Source organism: Hyperolius riggenbachi, chromosome 3 (genome assembly GCF_040937935.1).
Source record: "Hyperolius riggenbachi isolate aHypRig1 chromosome 3, aHypRig1.pri, whole genome shotgun sequence".
Classification (NCBI taxonomy): domain Eukaryota; kingdom Metazoa; phylum Chordata; class Amphibia; order Anura; family Hyperoliidae; genus Hyperolius; species Hyperolius riggenbachi.
In genome coordinates this window covers 462,341,085-462,359,997 of record NC_090648.1, presented here as the reverse complement: position 1 = coordinate 462,359,997, position 18,913 = coordinate 462,341,085, and the positions used below count along the sequence as shown (strand labels likewise).

Here is an 18,913-nt window from a genome sequence, read left to right as displayed (position 1 = left end):
AGGGGGAATTTCGCCGCGGAGGGGGGCTTTGAGGTGCCCCCCCCGCCACCCACAGCAGGCAGAAGAGATCAGACCCCCCCAGCACATCATCCCCATAGGGGGGAAAAAAGGGGGGCAATCTGATCTCCCTGCCTGCACCCTGATCTGTGCTGGGGGCTGCAGAGCCCACCCAGCACAGATCAATCAAACCAGCGCTGGTCCTTAAGGGGGGGTAAAGGGTGGGTCATCAAGTGGTTAAGCATTTCGTCTCCAAGCAGTGATGCAGTTGTTGATACAAAACAGATTAACGTACTTCATTTAATGTTCTTTCACATCCAGTGACAGGGGGTCTGTCACTCATTTTGGCCTTTATTCAATGTACTTTTTATCCTAAGTTTTCTCCTAGATCATTTTTCATATTATGATTAAAATAAATATTCATCACTCTGAAATTGAAAATATACCAAACAGTAGGTGAAAAAGTACTGTCAAAATTATTCTGAATTTTTTTTGCTTGCTGGGGGCTTAAAATGCATTTTATTGATAAGGAGAAAACTTAGGAGAAAAAGTGAATTGAATAAGAACCTTTGAGCCCGATCCAAACCCTTTTTCTCCTAACTTTTCTCTTATGCGATATTTCCACATCTTATCAAAAATGCCCTTTAAGCCACCACCAACCAAGAAAATACCTTTCTACTTACTATTCAGTGGTAAATGATATTATATATGACCAAATATGGGGTGAAGGGACAGAACGGCACAAGCAATCCAGGCATTTTTGGAAACCAAACCATGGTCATCTGCAGGATCTGTCAACAGCATCTGAAACATTACAGGAATGTTCAACACCTGGACACCATGTGCATGAACAACCATAAGAGTGCTAACCGCACAGTTGAATGGAGAGCCCAGTTGGCACAGGGGACAGAGCAGCTGGCTCAGCCTCCTGGTATGGCCTCTTCCTCCTCCTTCCAACAAACCACACAGACATGGCAGGACACAGCAGCTACAAACAGTGCTAGACAGAGGAGACTGATGTGTTGGTTTAATAGATGAATATACATATACACTACCGTGTTTCCCCAAAAATAAGACACTGTCTTATATTAATTTTAAAAATATGTGCTAGGGCTTATTTTCGGGGAGGTCTTATCAGGGCCGGGCCGAGGCATAGGCTGGAGAGGCTCCAGCCTCAGGGCGCAGGGTAGGAGGGGGCGCACAATTCATTCAGTTGTCATTCCTAATTGTGTATGATGCAGAAAGAAATAAGAAAAGGGGATACATGGCAGTGACTGCAAGCCAGATAACTAGATATTAAGGTGTTGGGGAGGTTGTGGGCCCTGTGGCCCTTAGTCTAATAGCAGTCAGTGTGTGACGGCTGGGGTGGGAGGGATGGAGGGGCGCACTTTGGTGTCTCAGCCTTGGGTGCTGGAGGACCTTGTCCCTGCTCTGGGTCTTATATTTGTAGGGGTAGCCAGATCCCCCTTTAGTCAGATTTCCCCAGTATATAGCCAGATCCCCCCAAAAAGCCAGAGACTTTTTGCATGATTTTTTCTGTGACCCGCGATTTTTTGTGCAACAAGCAATCGTTCGACCTGTTGTTCGCACGCGTTGTGTGCTGCCACGTGTTCCCGCAGGTGGGAAGATGGATGGCGGATCGCTCATTCATCGGGTGGTGTCGCAGTGAGGTTCCCTAATCCATCTTTCAGCGTCTTCAGGTGACAATTCACCTTAAGAAAGTAATCTTTTTTCCCACATGCCCAGGAAATGATGTGCTGCTGACATGCGCTGTCAGGTCTAGGATCCACTTGTGGTGTCTGCACTATTTTGCTAGTGATTCAGTGTAAAGTACAGGATCGTCGCAACATTACTTTACATGGCGATTTCAAATCAATTTTGCAGTGCTTGTACTACCCAGAAGCCAAAATCACTTTCAGAACTTGAAAACTTAAATCCCTAAGCCCGGCTGCATGCATCCTTGTTTGTGTGCCCATGGCCGAGAGCACTCTGCGCATGCCATCACAACTACGTAGTGCGCATGTGCAGAGGGATCCTGGCCACGCTATCAAGTTGCAGGCGCAACCTTGTGGGGAGCTAACCTGGAAGAGGAGTCTGACGGGAGGCAGAGAGGTAATAAATTAATGCAGTGGCATGGTGGGTAAATGTACACTAAAGAGGACCATGGCCGAGGTCAGCCAGGTCACGAGGCTAATTGCCGAAAGATTTAATGTTGAAACTGGTCGGAAATCAGCCTGCGGTTTGCAGCCTACATCTAGCTCTTACCTCGGGTTCACTTTAAGCATCCATCAAATAGCTGATTTTATATTGGTGGTGCCGACTATCTTCTACTAACAAGCTGCATGCAATGTATAACAACATTTGCAACAATTTGGAAGATTAGCATTTCATTGATCATCTTTATGTGTGATAAAATCCCCATTGCACCCGTCCCCTGGACCATCTGGAAAGGCCTCCTCATTCAGATGTACTGGCCAACACTTTCTTACACCATTTTTTGAGACAGCCGAGATGAATTCGTCTTGTTTTAATTAACCTGCTGAGCTGAAGTTCAGCTATACGACCTACAATCCCTGGAGCAGTTAAAGTAAACAAGACTGGAGATAAAGGACATCCTTGCCTCATTTCCTTTTTAAAATGAGGCAACTACAGTATGTTAAGCTAGGCTCACATGTATCGATTTTTCCATCCAATCTGATCGCTTTGATCAGATCTTCCGTCCACTGCCCCCAACATATCCGTTCTATTGATTTTTAATCCATGCAATTCTTTTGATCGATACCAAAGTATGATTGAGCATGTTCGAAAAACTCGGTGCCAAGGGGCAGATAGGAGTGGTGGGCAATTGATGACCGTTGAACTGCATCAAGAGGTGAAACACTTGCAGTTTGATCTATGCCCAACAGATTTCTTCTGAAATTTATCCAAGCTAAGTTTGGCAAGCAATATATGAATTGATAAATATCCAATCAAATTCCGGTTTGGGAGACATCAATTGGCTTGGCATATTGGGGTGTAATAGTCTTGTGCATGCCTAAATGTACCTTAGTTTTCTTATTAAAGAGCCGTGAATATTTAAAGCGGGATCGTCAGTCACAAAATCAAATTCCATCTATCCAGTGCTCTGTGCTTATTATGTAGTCTACATGCAGTCTGCTTGTTATCTCCCCTCCCACATTCCTGCTCCACACTGATTGGCTGAGGGCAATTCTGTGTGACACAAGGCTGAGAAGGGAATTACAACTCACCCCTCTGCAGAAGCTGCTGAAATACAATCTATACTGTGCTCACATGTGTTTACAAAGCAAGCTAGATAGGACAGTGTAGTTTCTAGGGGGAAAAAAATTAGTAAGGGAGGAAATTACATCAGGATTTGTTTCAGTCATAAGAAGTAAAGATGGAAAATGCCTGGAACAGTTTACCGTATTTTTCGGACTATAAGACGCACCTGACCATAAGACGCACCTAGGTTTAGAGGACAAAATCCAGAGAGAAAAAATATTTTAAACCTGGTGCATCTATAGTACAGGGGTGTCTTGTGTACAGGGCCCAGCCAGAGCAGGGAGAGTGTGGCAGTTAACTAAAGCATGTGCACAGGGGTTTTGTCATTTTAAACAGTGTAAGCCCAGCCCTCTATTTTTGGACTCCACTCTCCATACACCACATCCCTTACTCAACTAAGCATACAGGGAAATGGGTCAAATGAAATAGAAGCCAGCTGTATCCATGCCTGGCCATAGCCTGGCATGTGTGCTGACTGCTTCTTCAGGGGATACATGCAAATGCAAAGAGCATGTCAATGTCAGTCCCGGATCTGGCAAATCTTAGCATATAGAAGCATATAAAGTTGTAACTACTCACGTATTCTGCTGGGCCTAGGCAATTCAACAAGGTAACCCTATGGGCACATACTCCATCCATCCATCCATGTAAACAAAGTTCAATCAATTCAGCACAAAGTGTGAGAGTCACTCACATGATCCCATGGACTAGGGCAGTGCACCGATATTCCTCTATGGGTACACACTCTGTTCCAGAATGGCTAAAATGCAGCATACACCTGGCAGTGTCCGGATTGCCAACTACAGATTGCGGCCTACTTCCGGTGGGGAAGCCAGGGCCTAAAGTAGAGTCCTCAGGCCGCCTGCGTGTGGGGATCAGCGCGGTAGTCACCGCGATTCTGCCGCTGAGTGTCTTGGAGTCGTCATCAGTATAAGGAGGTAGGAGACCCCTCAGGACCTGCTGGATGCAGGTAAGAGGGCAAATTGCAGCATAGTATTGCTCCTGGCAGAGGAGCTCTCTGGCGTGCGGGGGTCGGCCACGTACTCACCGCGATCCATCCGCTCAGTATGGGGAAGGAAGAGCCGTCGGGACATGCAGGGAATAGCGGCACATACGTGCTCCTGGCAGTGGAGCTCTCTGCCATGCAGGGGTCGGCCACGTACTCACCGCGATCCATCCGCTCAGTATGGGGAAGGAAGAGCCGTCGGGACATGCAGGGAATAGCGGCATATACGTGCTCCTGGCAGTGGAGCTCTCTGCCATGCGGGGGTCGGCCACGTACTCACCGCGATCCATCCGCTCAGCATGGGGAAGGTAAGAGCCCTCAGGACATGCAGGGAATAGTGGCATAGACACGCTCCTGGCAGCGGAGCTCTCAGCCCTGCATCTGCCGCCATACTAGCTACACTCTCCAGCGCCAGACACAATTAGGACAGATAGCATTTGGACCATAAGGCGCACCAACTTTTTCCTCCCACTTTTGGAGGAGAAAAAGTGCGTCTTATGGTCCGAAAAATACGGTACTCTTTATTTACTATATAAAATTCACTGAAATAAAAATGTGGACAGTACAATACATATGTTATAAGTAGAACATGTATTTATCTACTTATATATGTGTTGTTTTTTTTCCTGGGATAGTATGGCTGTCCCTGCTGCTATAAAAAAAATATTTTCAAAATATGGAGACTACATTTCAAATATAATGGGCATCCACTTACTGATTTGGAAGCTTCTGGGCATAAAAACAGCAGGACTCCAGAGCCAAGACTGGTATTTTGGAAAAACAGACTAATAATTCAAGCTAAAGATCCAAACTAGTTCAAGGGTACCTAAAGCGACATGTAACATGATGAGATCAATGTGTGTATGCAAAGTCCCAATCCTACCTGGAACTAGGCTGTGTTCTTTTTTTTACACTGTACAGGTTAACAATCCAGGACTCTACATGACAGTTCCTCTGCAGTAACTCTCGTGTGGTTAAAGTGGACCTCTAGCACAGGACAGAAGGAAAACACAGAGAAATGCACCTTGTGTGTATTTAGAGAGTTTAGCCTGTCTAATTCCCCCTCATATGTGACTAATCACAGGTGTAATTTGGTATCTCAGCTAGATCAGCTGGCTGAGTCAGCAGAGAAGCTAATTTGTAAACCCAGAATGTTAACCCTACGTCTGCTTCCATGGAAGCAATATGTAAACACACTGCAGATTTATTGCAGGATTTGTATCAGGGCTGTGGAGTCGGAGTTGGAGTCGGAGTCGAGGAGTCGGCGTCGGGGCAATTTTGGGCACCCGGAGTCAGAGTTGGAGTCTGAATCGTGGTTTCAGAAACTGAGGAGTTGGAGTCGGGAGATTTTTGTACCGACTCCACAGCCCTGATTTGTATTTGCTGTAACAAAGAAATGTTTTTAAATGTATTATGCTATTTCTTATCTTTTAGAGCAGAGAGGAAATTCCGAATTCAGGTTTGCTTCTGGGTGGTCGATTGGGTGCACGGCAGTAATGGTGAGCGATTTCGAGATGAGCGATGAACACGACGAAACCTCCCGACGTTGTCCTTCCTAATGTTCAAATGTGCCCCCCAGTGCACTATACATTACCTGTCCATGTCAGCTGCTGGCTCCGGCCCCATTCTCTGTGCATACACATGCCCCACATGGTTGCTGACGTCACACGCATGCCCACATTACTCCGGCAACCATGTGGGGCGTGTGTATGGACAGAGGACGGAGCCCAGAGCCAGTATCGGACATGGATAGGTAATGCATAGTGCAATGGGAACCAGCACATTGGACATTAGGGGGACAGCGTTTATTCTCACTTCAGGTTTGCATAGGGCCCGTTTCCACTAACGCAAATCTGCATGCAGATTCGCTTGACAATACATTGGCCTCAATTCACTAAGCTTATCTCCTGTCTTTAATAACTCTTCTAGAGTGATCACCATGGTGATGAGACATGTCATATTCAGGAAACATTTTACCTCAGGCAAACCTAAAGTTAACTCTTCTGTCTTTAAGTTAACTCTTCAATCTTTAAAATAACTCCAGAGTTAAAGACAGGCTGTTTATTAAATGCGTGTGAAAATAAATACAGAGGAGGTAAATTAACTGCAGAGGATGTAACTTAAGTAATAAAGAGATGAGATAACTCTCTCACTGTATGGAGGTAAGTTTTCTCTTGCCTTATTATCTCCAGCATGATCTTAGTGAATTGAGGCCAATATTCGCATGACAAGGCAAAATTCGCTTACTCCCACAGGTGAAAAAAACCAATCCGCCTCTTACAATTATCCACGTGGTTTAAGCGTTTTTGTGTTAATGCTTTTACATGTGCGGAAGTCAATAGTAATGAATGGCGATGGTACAATAAAATGAAAATTGTGTACGCCTGCAAATTTGCATGAAAAAAGCATATGCATGTGAATTTGCATACGCATGCAAATCTGCAGGCATTTTTCTCCTATGTGGATTTGCCTAGGTATAGTGGAAACGGACCCTTAAAGTCTACCACCTAGCAGCAAGCACCTTTTGCTTGAATTTCCCTTTCAAGACTGTGTTGAGAGATAGATTGCACCATAAATCGCCATAACCACGGCCGGCCTTTGACCTGTGCGACCGGAGCGGTCGCACAGGGCGCCGGCCTCCAAGGGGCGCATGTGCAGGGGTTTCTATTCCCCTCACTCGCGGCTCCCTCCGATCTCCGGCACTCACTGTCAGCCCTGTTCAGCTGTGGGTGAATCGGCAGCTGTGATGACAGAGGGAGCCCAGTGGTGGCGCTGTGTATCTCAAATACAGGAAGTGCTTTCCTGAATGAGCACTTCCTGTATTTGAAGTATACAGCGGCTTCCCTCGCTCTGCCATCAATGCTGCTGGACCACCCACCACTGAACTACATGGCTGGCAGTCTGAGTGCCGGGGATGGAGGGAGCCACCACAGAGGGGAACTTGTTGCAGCCCACAGGTCTGTGTGACAAGAGCACATCGCCCAGCTCCCACAGAGTGCCAGCAAACTGCAAGCAAGGGGGACAGCAGAGAGGCAGGTCAGTCACTCAGGGCCCAGGGGCTTTACATAGATAGAAATGCAGCCTTAATGGACCGTACTTTGTGCAGCACACACACTCACTCACTCACTCTCTCTGTCTCTCTTCCCCCTCTCTCTACTCCTACCATCCATCCATCCATCCATCCATCCATCCCTATATCTGTCTGTCTCTCTATCTCCCCATGCATCCATCCATCCCTATATATCTGTCTCTCTCTCTACTCCTCCCATCCATCCATCTATATCTGTCTGTCTCTCTCTCTCTCCCCAAACATACATCCATCCCTATAGCTCTGTCTCTCTCTCTCATATATGTCCCTAGATTATCTATTCCTATATCCTGTCTATCTATCTATCTATCTATCTATCTATCTATCTATCTATCTATCTATCCATCCATCCATCCCTCTCTCTCCCCCTCCCCCCCTATGTTTTTCTCTCTCTCTTTTTTTCTCCCTCCTATCCCTCCATCCCTATATCTGTCTGTCTCTCTCGTCCTCTCTCTTTCCTCCTCTCTGTCTCTCCCTCCTCTCTGTCTCTCCCTCCTCTCTGTCTCTCCCTCCTCTCTGTCTCTCCCTCCTCTCTGTCTCTCCCTCCTCTCTCTGTCTCTCCCTCCTCTCTCTGTCTCTCCCTCCTCTCTCTGTCTCTCCCTCCTCTCTCTGTCTCTCTCTGTCTCTCTCCTCTCTCTGTCTCTCTCCTCTCTCTGTCTCTCTCCTCTCTCTGTTTCTCTCTCCTCTCTCTCCTCTCTCTGTCTCTCTCTGTCTGTCTCTCTCTCTCTCTCTCTCTCTCTCCTCTCTCTGTCTCTCTCCCTCTCTCTCTCTGTCTCTCTCCCTCTCTCTCTCTGTCTCTCTCCCTCTCTCTCTCTGTTTCTCTCTCCTCTCTCTCCTCTCTCTGTCTCTCTCCCTCTCTCTCTCTGTCTCTCTCCCTCTCTCTCTCTCTCTGTCTCTCTCCCTCTCTCTCTCTGTCTCTCTCTCCTTTCTCTGTCTCTCTCTCTCCTCTCTCTGTCTCTCTCTCTCCTCTCTCTGTCTCTCTCTCTCTCCTCTCTCTGTCTCTCTCTCCCTCCTCTCTCTGTCTCTCTCTCTCCTCTCTCTGTCTCTCTCTCTCTCTCCTCTCTCTGTCTCTCTCTCTCCTCTCTCTGTCTCTCTCTCTCTCCTCTCTCTGTCTCTCTCTCTCTCTCTCTCTCTCTCCTCTCTCTGTCTCTCTCTCTCTCCTCTCTCTGTCTCTCTCTGTCTCTCTCTCTCTCTCTCTCTCTGTCTCTCTCTGTCTCTCTCTGTCTCTCTCTCTCTCTCTCTCTCTCTCTGTCTCCTCTCTCTGTCTCTCTCTGTCTCTCCCTCTCTCTCTCTGTCTCTCTCTCTGTCTCTCTCTCCTCTCTCTGTCTCTCTCTCTCTCCTCTCTCTGTCTCTCTCTGTCTCTCTCTGTCTCTCTCTCTCTCTCTCTCTGTCTCTCTCTGTCTCTCTCTGTCTCTCTCTGTCTCTCTCTCTCTCCTCTCTCTGTCTCTCTCTGTCTCTCCCTCTCTCTCTCTGTCTCTCTCTCTGTCTCTCTCTCTCCTCTCTCTGTCTCTCTCTGTCTCTCTCTCTCTGTCTCTCTCTCTATTTGTCTGTCTGTCCATCCCAATATTACCTATTCCATGTGTGTGTGTGTAGGATGAGGGGGGGGGGGGGGCACCATAATCAGGCTTCGCTCAGGGCGCTGTAAAACCTAAGGCCGGCCCTGGCCATAACTGAAGGTCCTTCCTGAGCCAGTTTGATATATGTGCACTCCAATGAACTGTAGTGCACACAATGTGATCTTGCCCTTGACTAGTTTGCTGTTTTCAGCAGGTAAACATCTAATCCTGCAGTCCTTTCAAAGGAATATTAATAAAAGCTATGTTTACTTCTTTCTAAATAATAATCAATCATGGGTCTAGTTTCTTATAAGGTTTGCACAATTTTTAAGTTGGTTTAGGGGGACTAAATAGGCTGATTGAGAGTAATAGACAATTGTGTAGCATTTGATGTATTTTGGCGATAGAACAGTGTAACCCTGGTTCTTATTTTTTTATTTGTGTAGTGCCAACATCTCCCGTAGTGCTGTACATAATATAAAACTATGGGGAGCATGGATACGATTTTACAAAAACTGCACATTTAGGACCTCCAGCAACAGGCATAGTTGAGTTGGTTTGAGATATCCCCAATGTAGATGTTCATATGATAAAGTACAACAGAAAAAAAAGAAACACCAATGTATGGAGGCGACAACTTATGTCGAGCTTCGTATGATAGGGTTAGGAGTTTCGAGTTTGAACTGGATCCTCTGTTTAACTGGCAGCAAGTGGAGGGATTGGCAGAGAGGGGCAGCATCAGAAGAGTGGGAGGAGTGTTGGATGAGACCAGCAGCAGAGTTCACTAGGTGTTTGTGAGGTGTCAGTCTGTTTTTGGTAGACAGCAGAGAATGATGTTACAGTAGTCAAGATGGGACACAATAGCTTATTAAGCATTTAGCAGAATGGGTCATTACAATTACCACATCAAATAAACAGTTATATAGTACATTCAATATGAAAGTATAAAGGTCTCATCAAGGAATAATACTGTAAACTAGGTGGACTCTAGTTGATGAGATTGCCTCTATTGGCTATGCAGGGATTTCAGGTTTTCTTAAAAGATGAAAATGTGTCAACTATTCTTGCATTAATCTTTTCTGAATTTGTAAAATCATCTATTTTGTTTAATTCCTAAGAAGAAGAAAAAGTGCTGGATTGCCAGCTTGCAACTTTATGGGTTTTCACCATGGTGGCTATGTGTTGTAGTAATCTATGATCAGGGTGTTTAATTCCAGCTGGCTTACTGTAAAACCCAGTAAAAGAACTTTAGGTTCTTTCACTATGGTTCTGTTTAGGACCCTGGCAATCAGTTGGCTTATTTTGCATCAAAACCTTGAAGCTCCACCAAATATGCATTAAGACAGCGTCTATAGCAGGGCTTCCCAAACCTGTCCTCAAGTACCACCAACAGTACTTGTTTTGCAGGAAACTACAAACATTCACAGGTGGAGTATTTAGTGTCTCAGCAGAGCTAATTATTTACCTCTGTGGATTTCCACAAAACATGCACTGTTGATGGTACTTGAGGACAGGGTTGGGAAGCCTGGCTCTAAAGCACTGATCAGAAAAGTTGCGGTCCACAAGGTCCAGATTGTAGGGTGTTAAGTATGTCCTGTTTTTGCTAGCATCCTAAAGCAACCATCCCAGTCTTCAGCAGGCAGATCCCTGGAGATCCTGTTCCCGGTTTTGGATAAATGTAGGTTTTGTATCTCTCCGGGCATGATTCTGAATTGAATAGCTACATGAGATAAGACCTTTTCTGGATGGAACCATGGTAGCAAATAATATCAAACTAAGTATAGTTTATACATGAGCAGATAATGGCCAAAGTTCTCAAAATCTGTAAATCTTTCGGAATCTGGTGCTGCATATTGATTCATAAATTGTTGATTTGATGGGATTTTGTCTTCTCTGAGAATGTCTTTCAACGAGTTTAAGTCATTTAGTGACCACCACTGAAATGCTAGGGGATCTGTTCCACTGAGGAAATCTGGGATATGGGAGAATTGTAGGAGGGGAGGGATAGTGGAATGCAGACAATATCTAGATCTGATACAATGCCATAATTCTAATGTATGGAAAGTAATCAAGGTAGTGCCTATGATCCCTTCATGGGCTGAATGTGGGGCCCAAAGAAGGGTCATCCAATTGTAAGGAGAAAAAGGTGCTTCTCTATGTCTATATATATATATATATGCGTATAGAGAGAACAAGGGAAAAAAAGAAAAGGAAAAATAAGAAAACACAGGGAGAGGGTTTAAACAGCGCTGTGGAGTCGGAGTTGAGGAGTCGGAACAATTTTGGGTACCTGGGGTTGGTGGTTTCATAAATTAAGGAGACGGATTATCTTAGTACCAAATCCACAATCCTGATGAGTATTAGACTAAGGAGCCGGAGTCGAGGAGTCAGAGCCACTTTGGGTACCTGAAGTCGGAGTTGGAGGTTTCATACACTGAGGAGTCGGAGTCCGATGATTTTTGTACTGACTCCACGGCCCTGGGTTTAACAGGCCTGTAGCAAATCCACAATAAAGGGATTTATAAAATCTAGCTTTTAATTATAAGCCTGAAATAGCCAGCAGGTATAACAAACATCATCAAGTCCATGTGTCTGCATAATCAATATCAAGATTGGCCTGATGACCATTTTGCGGCTTTTGAACCAGCCGCTTCTTCAGAGGCAAAGCATTGAAATTTCAGTACCTGTAACAAGTATTTAAAAACAGTGTATGTGAACAAATGAACTTTTCGTCTGGTCAAGCCATATGTCAATGTACAGGAGCTTCTAAAAAAAAATTAGCATATTGTGATAAAGTTCATTATTTTCTGTAATGTACTGATAAACATTAGACTTTCATATATTTTAGATTCATTACACTACAACTGAAGTAGTTCAAGCCTTTTATTGTTTTAATATTGATGATTTTGGCATACAGCTCATGAAAACTCAAAATTCCTATCTCAAAAAATTAGCATATTTCATCCGACCAATAAAAGAAAAGTGTTTTTAAAACAAAAAAAAGTCAACCTTCAAATAATTATGTTCAGTTATGCACTCAATACTTGGTCGGGAATCCTTTCGCAGAAATGACTGTTTCAATGCAGCCTGGCATGGAGGCAATCAGCCTGTGGCACTGCTCAGGTGTTATGGAGGCCCAGGATGCTTCCATAGCGGCCTTAAGCTCATCCAGAGTGTTGGGTCTTGCGTCTCTCAACTTTCTCTTCACAATATCCCACAGATTCTCTATGGGGTTCAGGTCAGGAGAGTTGGCAGGCCAATTGAGCACAGTAATACCATGGTCAGTAAACCATTTACCAGTGGTTTTGGCACTGTGAGCAGGTGCCAGGTCATGCTGAAAAATAAATCTTCATCTCCATAAAGCTTTTCAGCAGATGGAAGCATGAACCCACTTTTGAACCAGAAACAGCGGCAGAGGCGCCTGACCTGGGCTACAGAGAAGAAGCACTGGACTGTTGCTCAGTGGTCCAAAGTACTTTTCAAGGTGCCAGAGTCTGGAGGAAAACTGGGGAGAGGGAAATGCCAAAATGCCTCAAGTCCAGTGTCAAGTACCCCCAGTCAGTGATGGTCTGGGGTGCCATGTCAGCTGCTGGTGTTGGTCCACTGTGTTTTATCAAGGGCAGGGTCAAAGCAGCTAGCTATCAGGAGATTTTGGAGCACTTCATGGTTCCATCTGCTGAAAATCTTTATGGAGATGAAGATTTCATTTTTCAGCACGACCTGGCACCTGCTCACAGTGCCAAAACCACTGGTAAATGGTTTACTGACCATGGTATTACTGTGCTCAATTGGCCTGCCAACTCTCCTGACCTGAACCCCATAGAGAATCTGTGGGATATTGTGAAGAGAAAGTTGAGAGATGCAAGACTCAACACTCTGGATGAGCTTAAGGCCGCTATCGAAGCATCCTGAGCCTCCATAACACCTGAGCAGTGGCACAGGCTGATTGCCCCCATGCCACGCCGCATTGAAGCAGTCATTTCTGCAAAAGGATTCCCGACCAAGTATTGAGTGCATAACTGAACAGAATTATTTGAAGGTTGACTTTTTTTGTGAAATTTTGGGTTTTCATGAGCTGTATGCCAAAATCATCAATATTAAAACAATAAAAGGCTTGAACTACTTCAGTTGTAGTGTAATGAATCTAAAATATATGAAAGTCTAATGTTTATCAGTACATTACAGAAAATAATGAACTTTATCACAATATGCTAATTTTTTGAGAAGATCCTGTATATCACAGACCAAAATTGGTCACAGGGTTAGTATCAGGCAAAAAACAAAGTTTGTAAGTATGATGCTGGAGTAGCTGGGAACCATCGGGATGTAGAGGGCTGTATAATATCCAAAGTAGAAAGAGGTCCACTGCTCAAAACACACAAAACAATTCCAGGGAGTCAACCAGCAGCATTCCGATCACCAAAGGGTGCAAACTTATTTGCGAAGAATAAAGGTAGCCGCCTCTCCACCTAGATTTTTGATTTTAGCACAATTTATTGCATGGTATCACAGCCACAAAACAGCATAACGTTTCAGCACGCAGGCCTTTGTCAAAAGTCAAGCATCTGATAAAGGCCTGCGTGCCGAAACATTGTGCTGTTTTGTGGTTATGTTACCATGCAATAAATTAATGTGTACGGCTGCGCTGGGCCGACGCAGTAGTAAGTAGTACGGCTGCGCTGGGGCGGCGGTGCACGTCTTTGATTGCGCGCCTGTTGCCGAGCACACTCTGCGCATGAACGTGACGTCACTCATGAGGTCACACACATACGCAGAGAATGCCCAGCAACAGGCGCGCGATCAAGGACGCGCACTGCCGGCCCAGCGCAGCTGTACTACTATGGGTCATAGCGACCCGGAAGTAGTAGCGACCTCGGGGTCGGCGGGCCGCATTGCATACATTTTTACGCATTCCTGCTAGTGCAGAAACATTAACGCATACATTTTTTCGCGTTAGTGGTGCAACGCTAATAAATTTTAGAGTTAGCGTTGCAACACGAAAAAAATTTTAGCGTTGCACCGCTAACGCAAAAAAATGTGTGCGTTTATGTTCCTGCACTAGTGGGAAGGCGTAAAAATGTATGCAATGCGGCCTGCTGACCCCGAGGTTGGCAAAAACTAAACTAGCTGGCGGCGGGGGACTGGAGCAGCAGTGAGTGACTACGAGGGCACAGGATGGCTGCATGGGGCTGGTAGAAGTCCCAGGTAAGTGAAACTCATTTTTTTTTTTTGCCTGATGATTCCTTTAAGTTTCACTTTGTCCAGATGCCTTTAGTAATAAAGGAAGTAAAACATTTAGGAACAGATTCTAGCTATGATGATGTTTCTGCTATACACATAAGAAGAATGCACATTTCATTACTACTATCACCAAGGTCTTGACTGTTGTGTGGCCTAGCATTTAGGATACAGAGGTTTCCCCCTCCTGAGTTAAGTACACCCTAGGGCAGTGATGGCTAACCTTGGAACTCCAGGTGTGGTGGAACTACAAGTCCCATGAGTCATTGCAATACTCTGACAGCTCTAAGCATAACTCGGGGAGGCAGAGGCATGATGGGATTTGTAGTTTTGTCACAGCTGGAGTGCCAAGTTTAGCCATCACTGCCCTAGGGGCACTTTTTTCCTTTTAGGTACAATTTAACGTCCGGACTCTGTGGTGGCCAATCCATGTGTGAAAGTAATGTCTCATGTCCTCTGAACCACTATTTCACAATTTGTTTTAGACCAATGAAATCCTGGTATTGTCATCTTGGAACAAGCCTGTGCAATCAGAGAAGAAGAAATGAATTGATAGAATAATCACATCATCCAGCATATTCAGGGAGTCAGCTGACCTCATTTTTTGGTCACATTATGTTGCTGATGCTGAACTTAGTAGTAATTATCCAATGAGAGGCTCATTAAAGTCGGTGCTTTAAACACCGGCCACGTAGTGCCTGACTTGGGCGACGCTATAGCACTAGTGCTATACTGTGCTCCCCATCTACAGGTAATTTGGGGTTCATGATCGCTGGCCCCCAATTACTTCTACCTCTAAGTTGGAAGGGGGAACAGTATTTTACATCGTCGGGAATTTGGGCAGCAGCAGGATGAGCCGTCACTCGGCTCACCCTGCGCCCAACTCACTGGCAGCGTACAGATACGTACACAGGCTTATACCTAATTCCTTTGTTATATTTAAGTGGTGGTCTTTATTGGACAGGCAGTGCACCTATAAACCACCTAAAAATGAAAGGGACCGCTAACAAAATTCCTTTTTTTTTAGGTTTGGACTGAGTGGGAAAATGTAAGAGTGTCCCATATTTTTATTGCTGTCTCTGGTTCTGTCGGGTGCTTAGAGGAAGGAAAAAGAATCGGCACTAGAAGTCTGGCTAGCAGTTGAGGAGTGGCAGGTGCAAAGACTGTGCCTCCAGAGACTAGATTTACAATGGCAAAAAATGAAGATAAGAGGGTTCTGGGCACCAGTCAATACATTCAATAGCATCACCTTTATTAGCACCTCAAACTTTCCGACAAGAATTGTGGTAAAAATATTACATACTATGTAATTACTATGTAATTTGTTGCCTCCGATGAAGCAGAGTTTCCCTGCGAAACGACTCTCAGGCCATTGTTATTGCAATTCATGTTTGAAGGCTTGAGGAGCTAATAAAGGTGACTCTATTGAATGTTTTGACTGTTGCCCGAAAGCCTCTTTCCTTAATTTTTGCCGTTCTGTCAGGTGCACCTGTCACCAAGTAGGAAACACAGAACGCTGTAAAAACCTAGCAAAGGTTCTGAACCATCAACGCAGTTTCCTTTAAAGCTGTATTCCAGTAGTGTTCCAGTAAACTTACTCTCTTCTCACAGCAGAGCCTAACATACTCTTTGAAGGAGTTTTATACAGCCCTCCAAAACCTCATAACATCACATCTTAAAAATGCTGCAAGATCAGCAGAGAAACCTTTCAAGTATGGTTCTAATAGTCACCAAATACAGGACCTTTCTCATTATTTTACTGCTTTGGAACACTACAAGTTCCAACTGTATAAACTCCAATAACGTCAAAAAGTTTTTTAAAGCCGCTAAAGCGAAAGATCAGATTTTAGCAAGTGCTTTCCAGGCAGCGGGCCAAATTTCATCTGATTCACTAAAAAAAAAGAGAACAAGTAAAAAAAAAAAAGCCCTGATCAGCTTCACATTCTTCATTAGCCGAGACTTTAGAGGAACCATGCAATATATCAATCTGTAAGTGCTAAACTCAGCTTCCCGGGGAAAAACAAGAAACCGTCCAGGCCTTGTTCATCCAGCAGCAATCAATAACAACAATAAATGGAAGAGGGTATTCCCTTGTTTTACCGTATGCTTTACTGGCAGCTTTCAGCATATACAGTTTCCAACAAATCCCAATATATTATTCATCCCTAGTACCATTACACAATTTCACAAAGAAAACCTCAAATCAGCGTTTAAATTACGGCCTCTGGAGGGTAATTTAGCATCACTCGTATTTAGCACCAATGACCTGGCAAATGTCATATCTAGTCTTACTCATAGATTTTCCACTAGTGTTGCACATTACGAGACATGCTTAGCTCTTAAATCTCAGATGCTGTTAACCAAACAAGCCCAACGCTCTCTCTCTCCGAAGGGAGCATGCGTCTCGGCATGACACCATATGCCTCTAGGTGACATTAAGAGACGGCAGTGAACAGCAGGTGTATGTAGGCTTAGCTGACTCCCCTCTCTCTCGCTTGTAACCCAGTAAAAAGAAAAGAAGGCAAGGCTGAGGTTTTTTTTATTGTACCTGGCTTGCCAAAATTCAACAGTTCAAACAGAGGGCGTGTCAAGTAAAGATTCACGTGTAGCGCTAGCAGTCAGGAGCAGAAAGGGAGGGGAAAAAATAGCTACCGATGCCAACAATATCTTAAAACCTTTTGGACGGGTTCTCCTTTTTTGCTGGTCTGCTGCTGCACTATAAATAAGTTTAGAAAAAAATCTTTTTGGTAACTCTGTCAGTGCTTAAATTTTTTTCTTTTTCATCTCAGTTTAAAGCTGGCTTTTTTCTGTGGTCACATAATTAAAATCAATTTAGGGAAAATCTCATCTCCTTTGGAAAAAAACGGAAAGGGAGTAGTCGTTTTTCTGGCAAGGGAGAATGTGGAATTTAAGCAAGTTCCGTAGGAAGCAAAGTAAAAAAAAAAAAAAAAGAGGGGGAGAGAGGGAGAGGAGAAATTCTTTAACATCAAGTGCATTAGGCATTATTGTACATAGTGGAAATATTATCTGATCAGGGGCTGAGTAAATTCCTGATCAAGGACAGACAGACAAGTTTGTTATAGTTTTTGGAAACCAGTCCTGCTGATCCTGAGGCTTGCAAATACATACTATACGGCAACATACCTCTCAACTTTACGAGAGTGTGAGATTATACCTTTTGGGGCCATGTCAAATGGGCATCAATGACTAGTTGCCGGGGTAGGAGCTAAGTTCTGCTACTAGGAGCTCCATGTGTGGAAGTCTATCTGCAGCTATTAGTGGCCATGACCAGTTGTCAGTGACTCTGATGCCTCTTGTGACATGACCCTTACAGCAGAAATATTTGGGCAGAAGGCACACCCCCCACCACACCTCTGATTCACACCTATCACAAAAAAATCTCATACTCATTTTTTGTTTTTATTCTTTTTGTCTTTGACAATTAACAATGCATGGATGCTGAAGATTTATATAGAGTTTAGCTCCATCTGTTACAAGATAAATAGATTCACTGATGTTTACCTGTACATCACACCTAAGATGTTTACCCACATCACAGGTGAGGGGGAGAAAGGAACAGAAGGGAGGTTTGGTCCTAAAATCAGGACTGTCTTCAGATTAGGGACAGATGAGGAGGAGAAAGGAACAGGAGGGAGGTTTGGTCCCAAAATTGGGACTGTCTTCAGATTAGGGACAGCTGAGGAGGAGAAAGAAATAGGAGGGAGGTTTGGTCCCAAAATCGGGACTGTCTTCAGATTAGGGACAGCTGAGGAGGAGAAAGGGACAGGTGGGGAAGTTTGGTCCCAAAATCAGGATTGTCTTCAGATTAGGGACACCTGAGGAGGAGAAAGGAACAGGAGGGAGGTTTGGTCCCAAAATCAGGACTGTCTTTGGTTTAGGAACAGCTGAGGAGGAGAAAGGAAGGAGGTTTGGTCCCCAAAAAATGGGACTGTTTTCAGATTAAGGACAGCTGAGGAGGAGAAAGGAACAGGAGGGAGGTTTGGACCAAAAATCGGGACTGTCCCTTTGCTTCTGTTCTGATTGAAGAGATAGCTGGCTGTAGGGGGGGGGGGGGTTAAAAACCTGAAAAACCACCTACCTGCACCCACAAGCACAGCAACATGACGTGTAAACACCTGGAGAATGAGTAGGACGTTGAGGACGGACTGTGCCTGCGATAAGAGTCTCTGATCATCTTGTAGTGCGGATGGTACGGTGCAGAGAAGATGACAGTCCTTATAAACAAGTGCAGCAGGAGACAGCCGAGTCCATAGCTGCGGACCTCCAGTGGTGGCTGCAGGCACGATCAGTCAGATCTCCTGCAGCAGCTGCTGCTGCTCCTGTCCACCAGGTTATTGTCCTCCACGTGAGAGATGATGGTCAGTAAGGCGATCCAGTATAATTCCCAGTGATTCCTCCCCCCCTCCTTCCTTTCGCCAGAGCTGTAAAAGAGGTTAGAAGCTCAGCTGCTAGCCTGAGAAATGAGTCCCAGGCATCAGCAACTCTGTCTGGGATCTCTATCCCCCTCCTTTCACCCTCCTCACCCTTTCCCTCTTCCTCTCTCTCCCGCACACACCCTCTTGCCTTTGGAGAGATAAAGGTGCTCCCGTCTAGAAATGACACTTAACTTCCGATCTGCGGTATCTTCTGCGCTCCAAACGCCCCGTCTAGGCACACAAGTTCAGCGCACGGGAGCTACAGCCAATGTTAAGATGGCGTTTTGTCATCAAATCGGGATTTCTGGCC

At 44.9% G+C, this 18,913-nt stretch overlaps 1 protein-coding gene across 1 annotated transcript in view; it reads right to left on the bottom strand.

Moving 5' to 3' along the window:
• The window catches only part of FGF18 (fibroblast growth factor 18), a 288,672-nt gene extending 270,378 nt beyond the window's left edge, over positions 1-18,294 (bottom strand). The window contains exon 1 of the mRNA XM_068273019.1: positions 18,267-18,294. Within this exon, the coding sequence (XP_068129120.1) occupies positions 18,267-18,290 (24 nt within the window). The 5' untranslated portion in view covers positions 18,291-18,294. The remainder of the gene's footprint in view (positions 1-18,266) is intronic.
• Between the last annotated feature and the right edge of the window lie 619 nt (positions 18,295-18,913).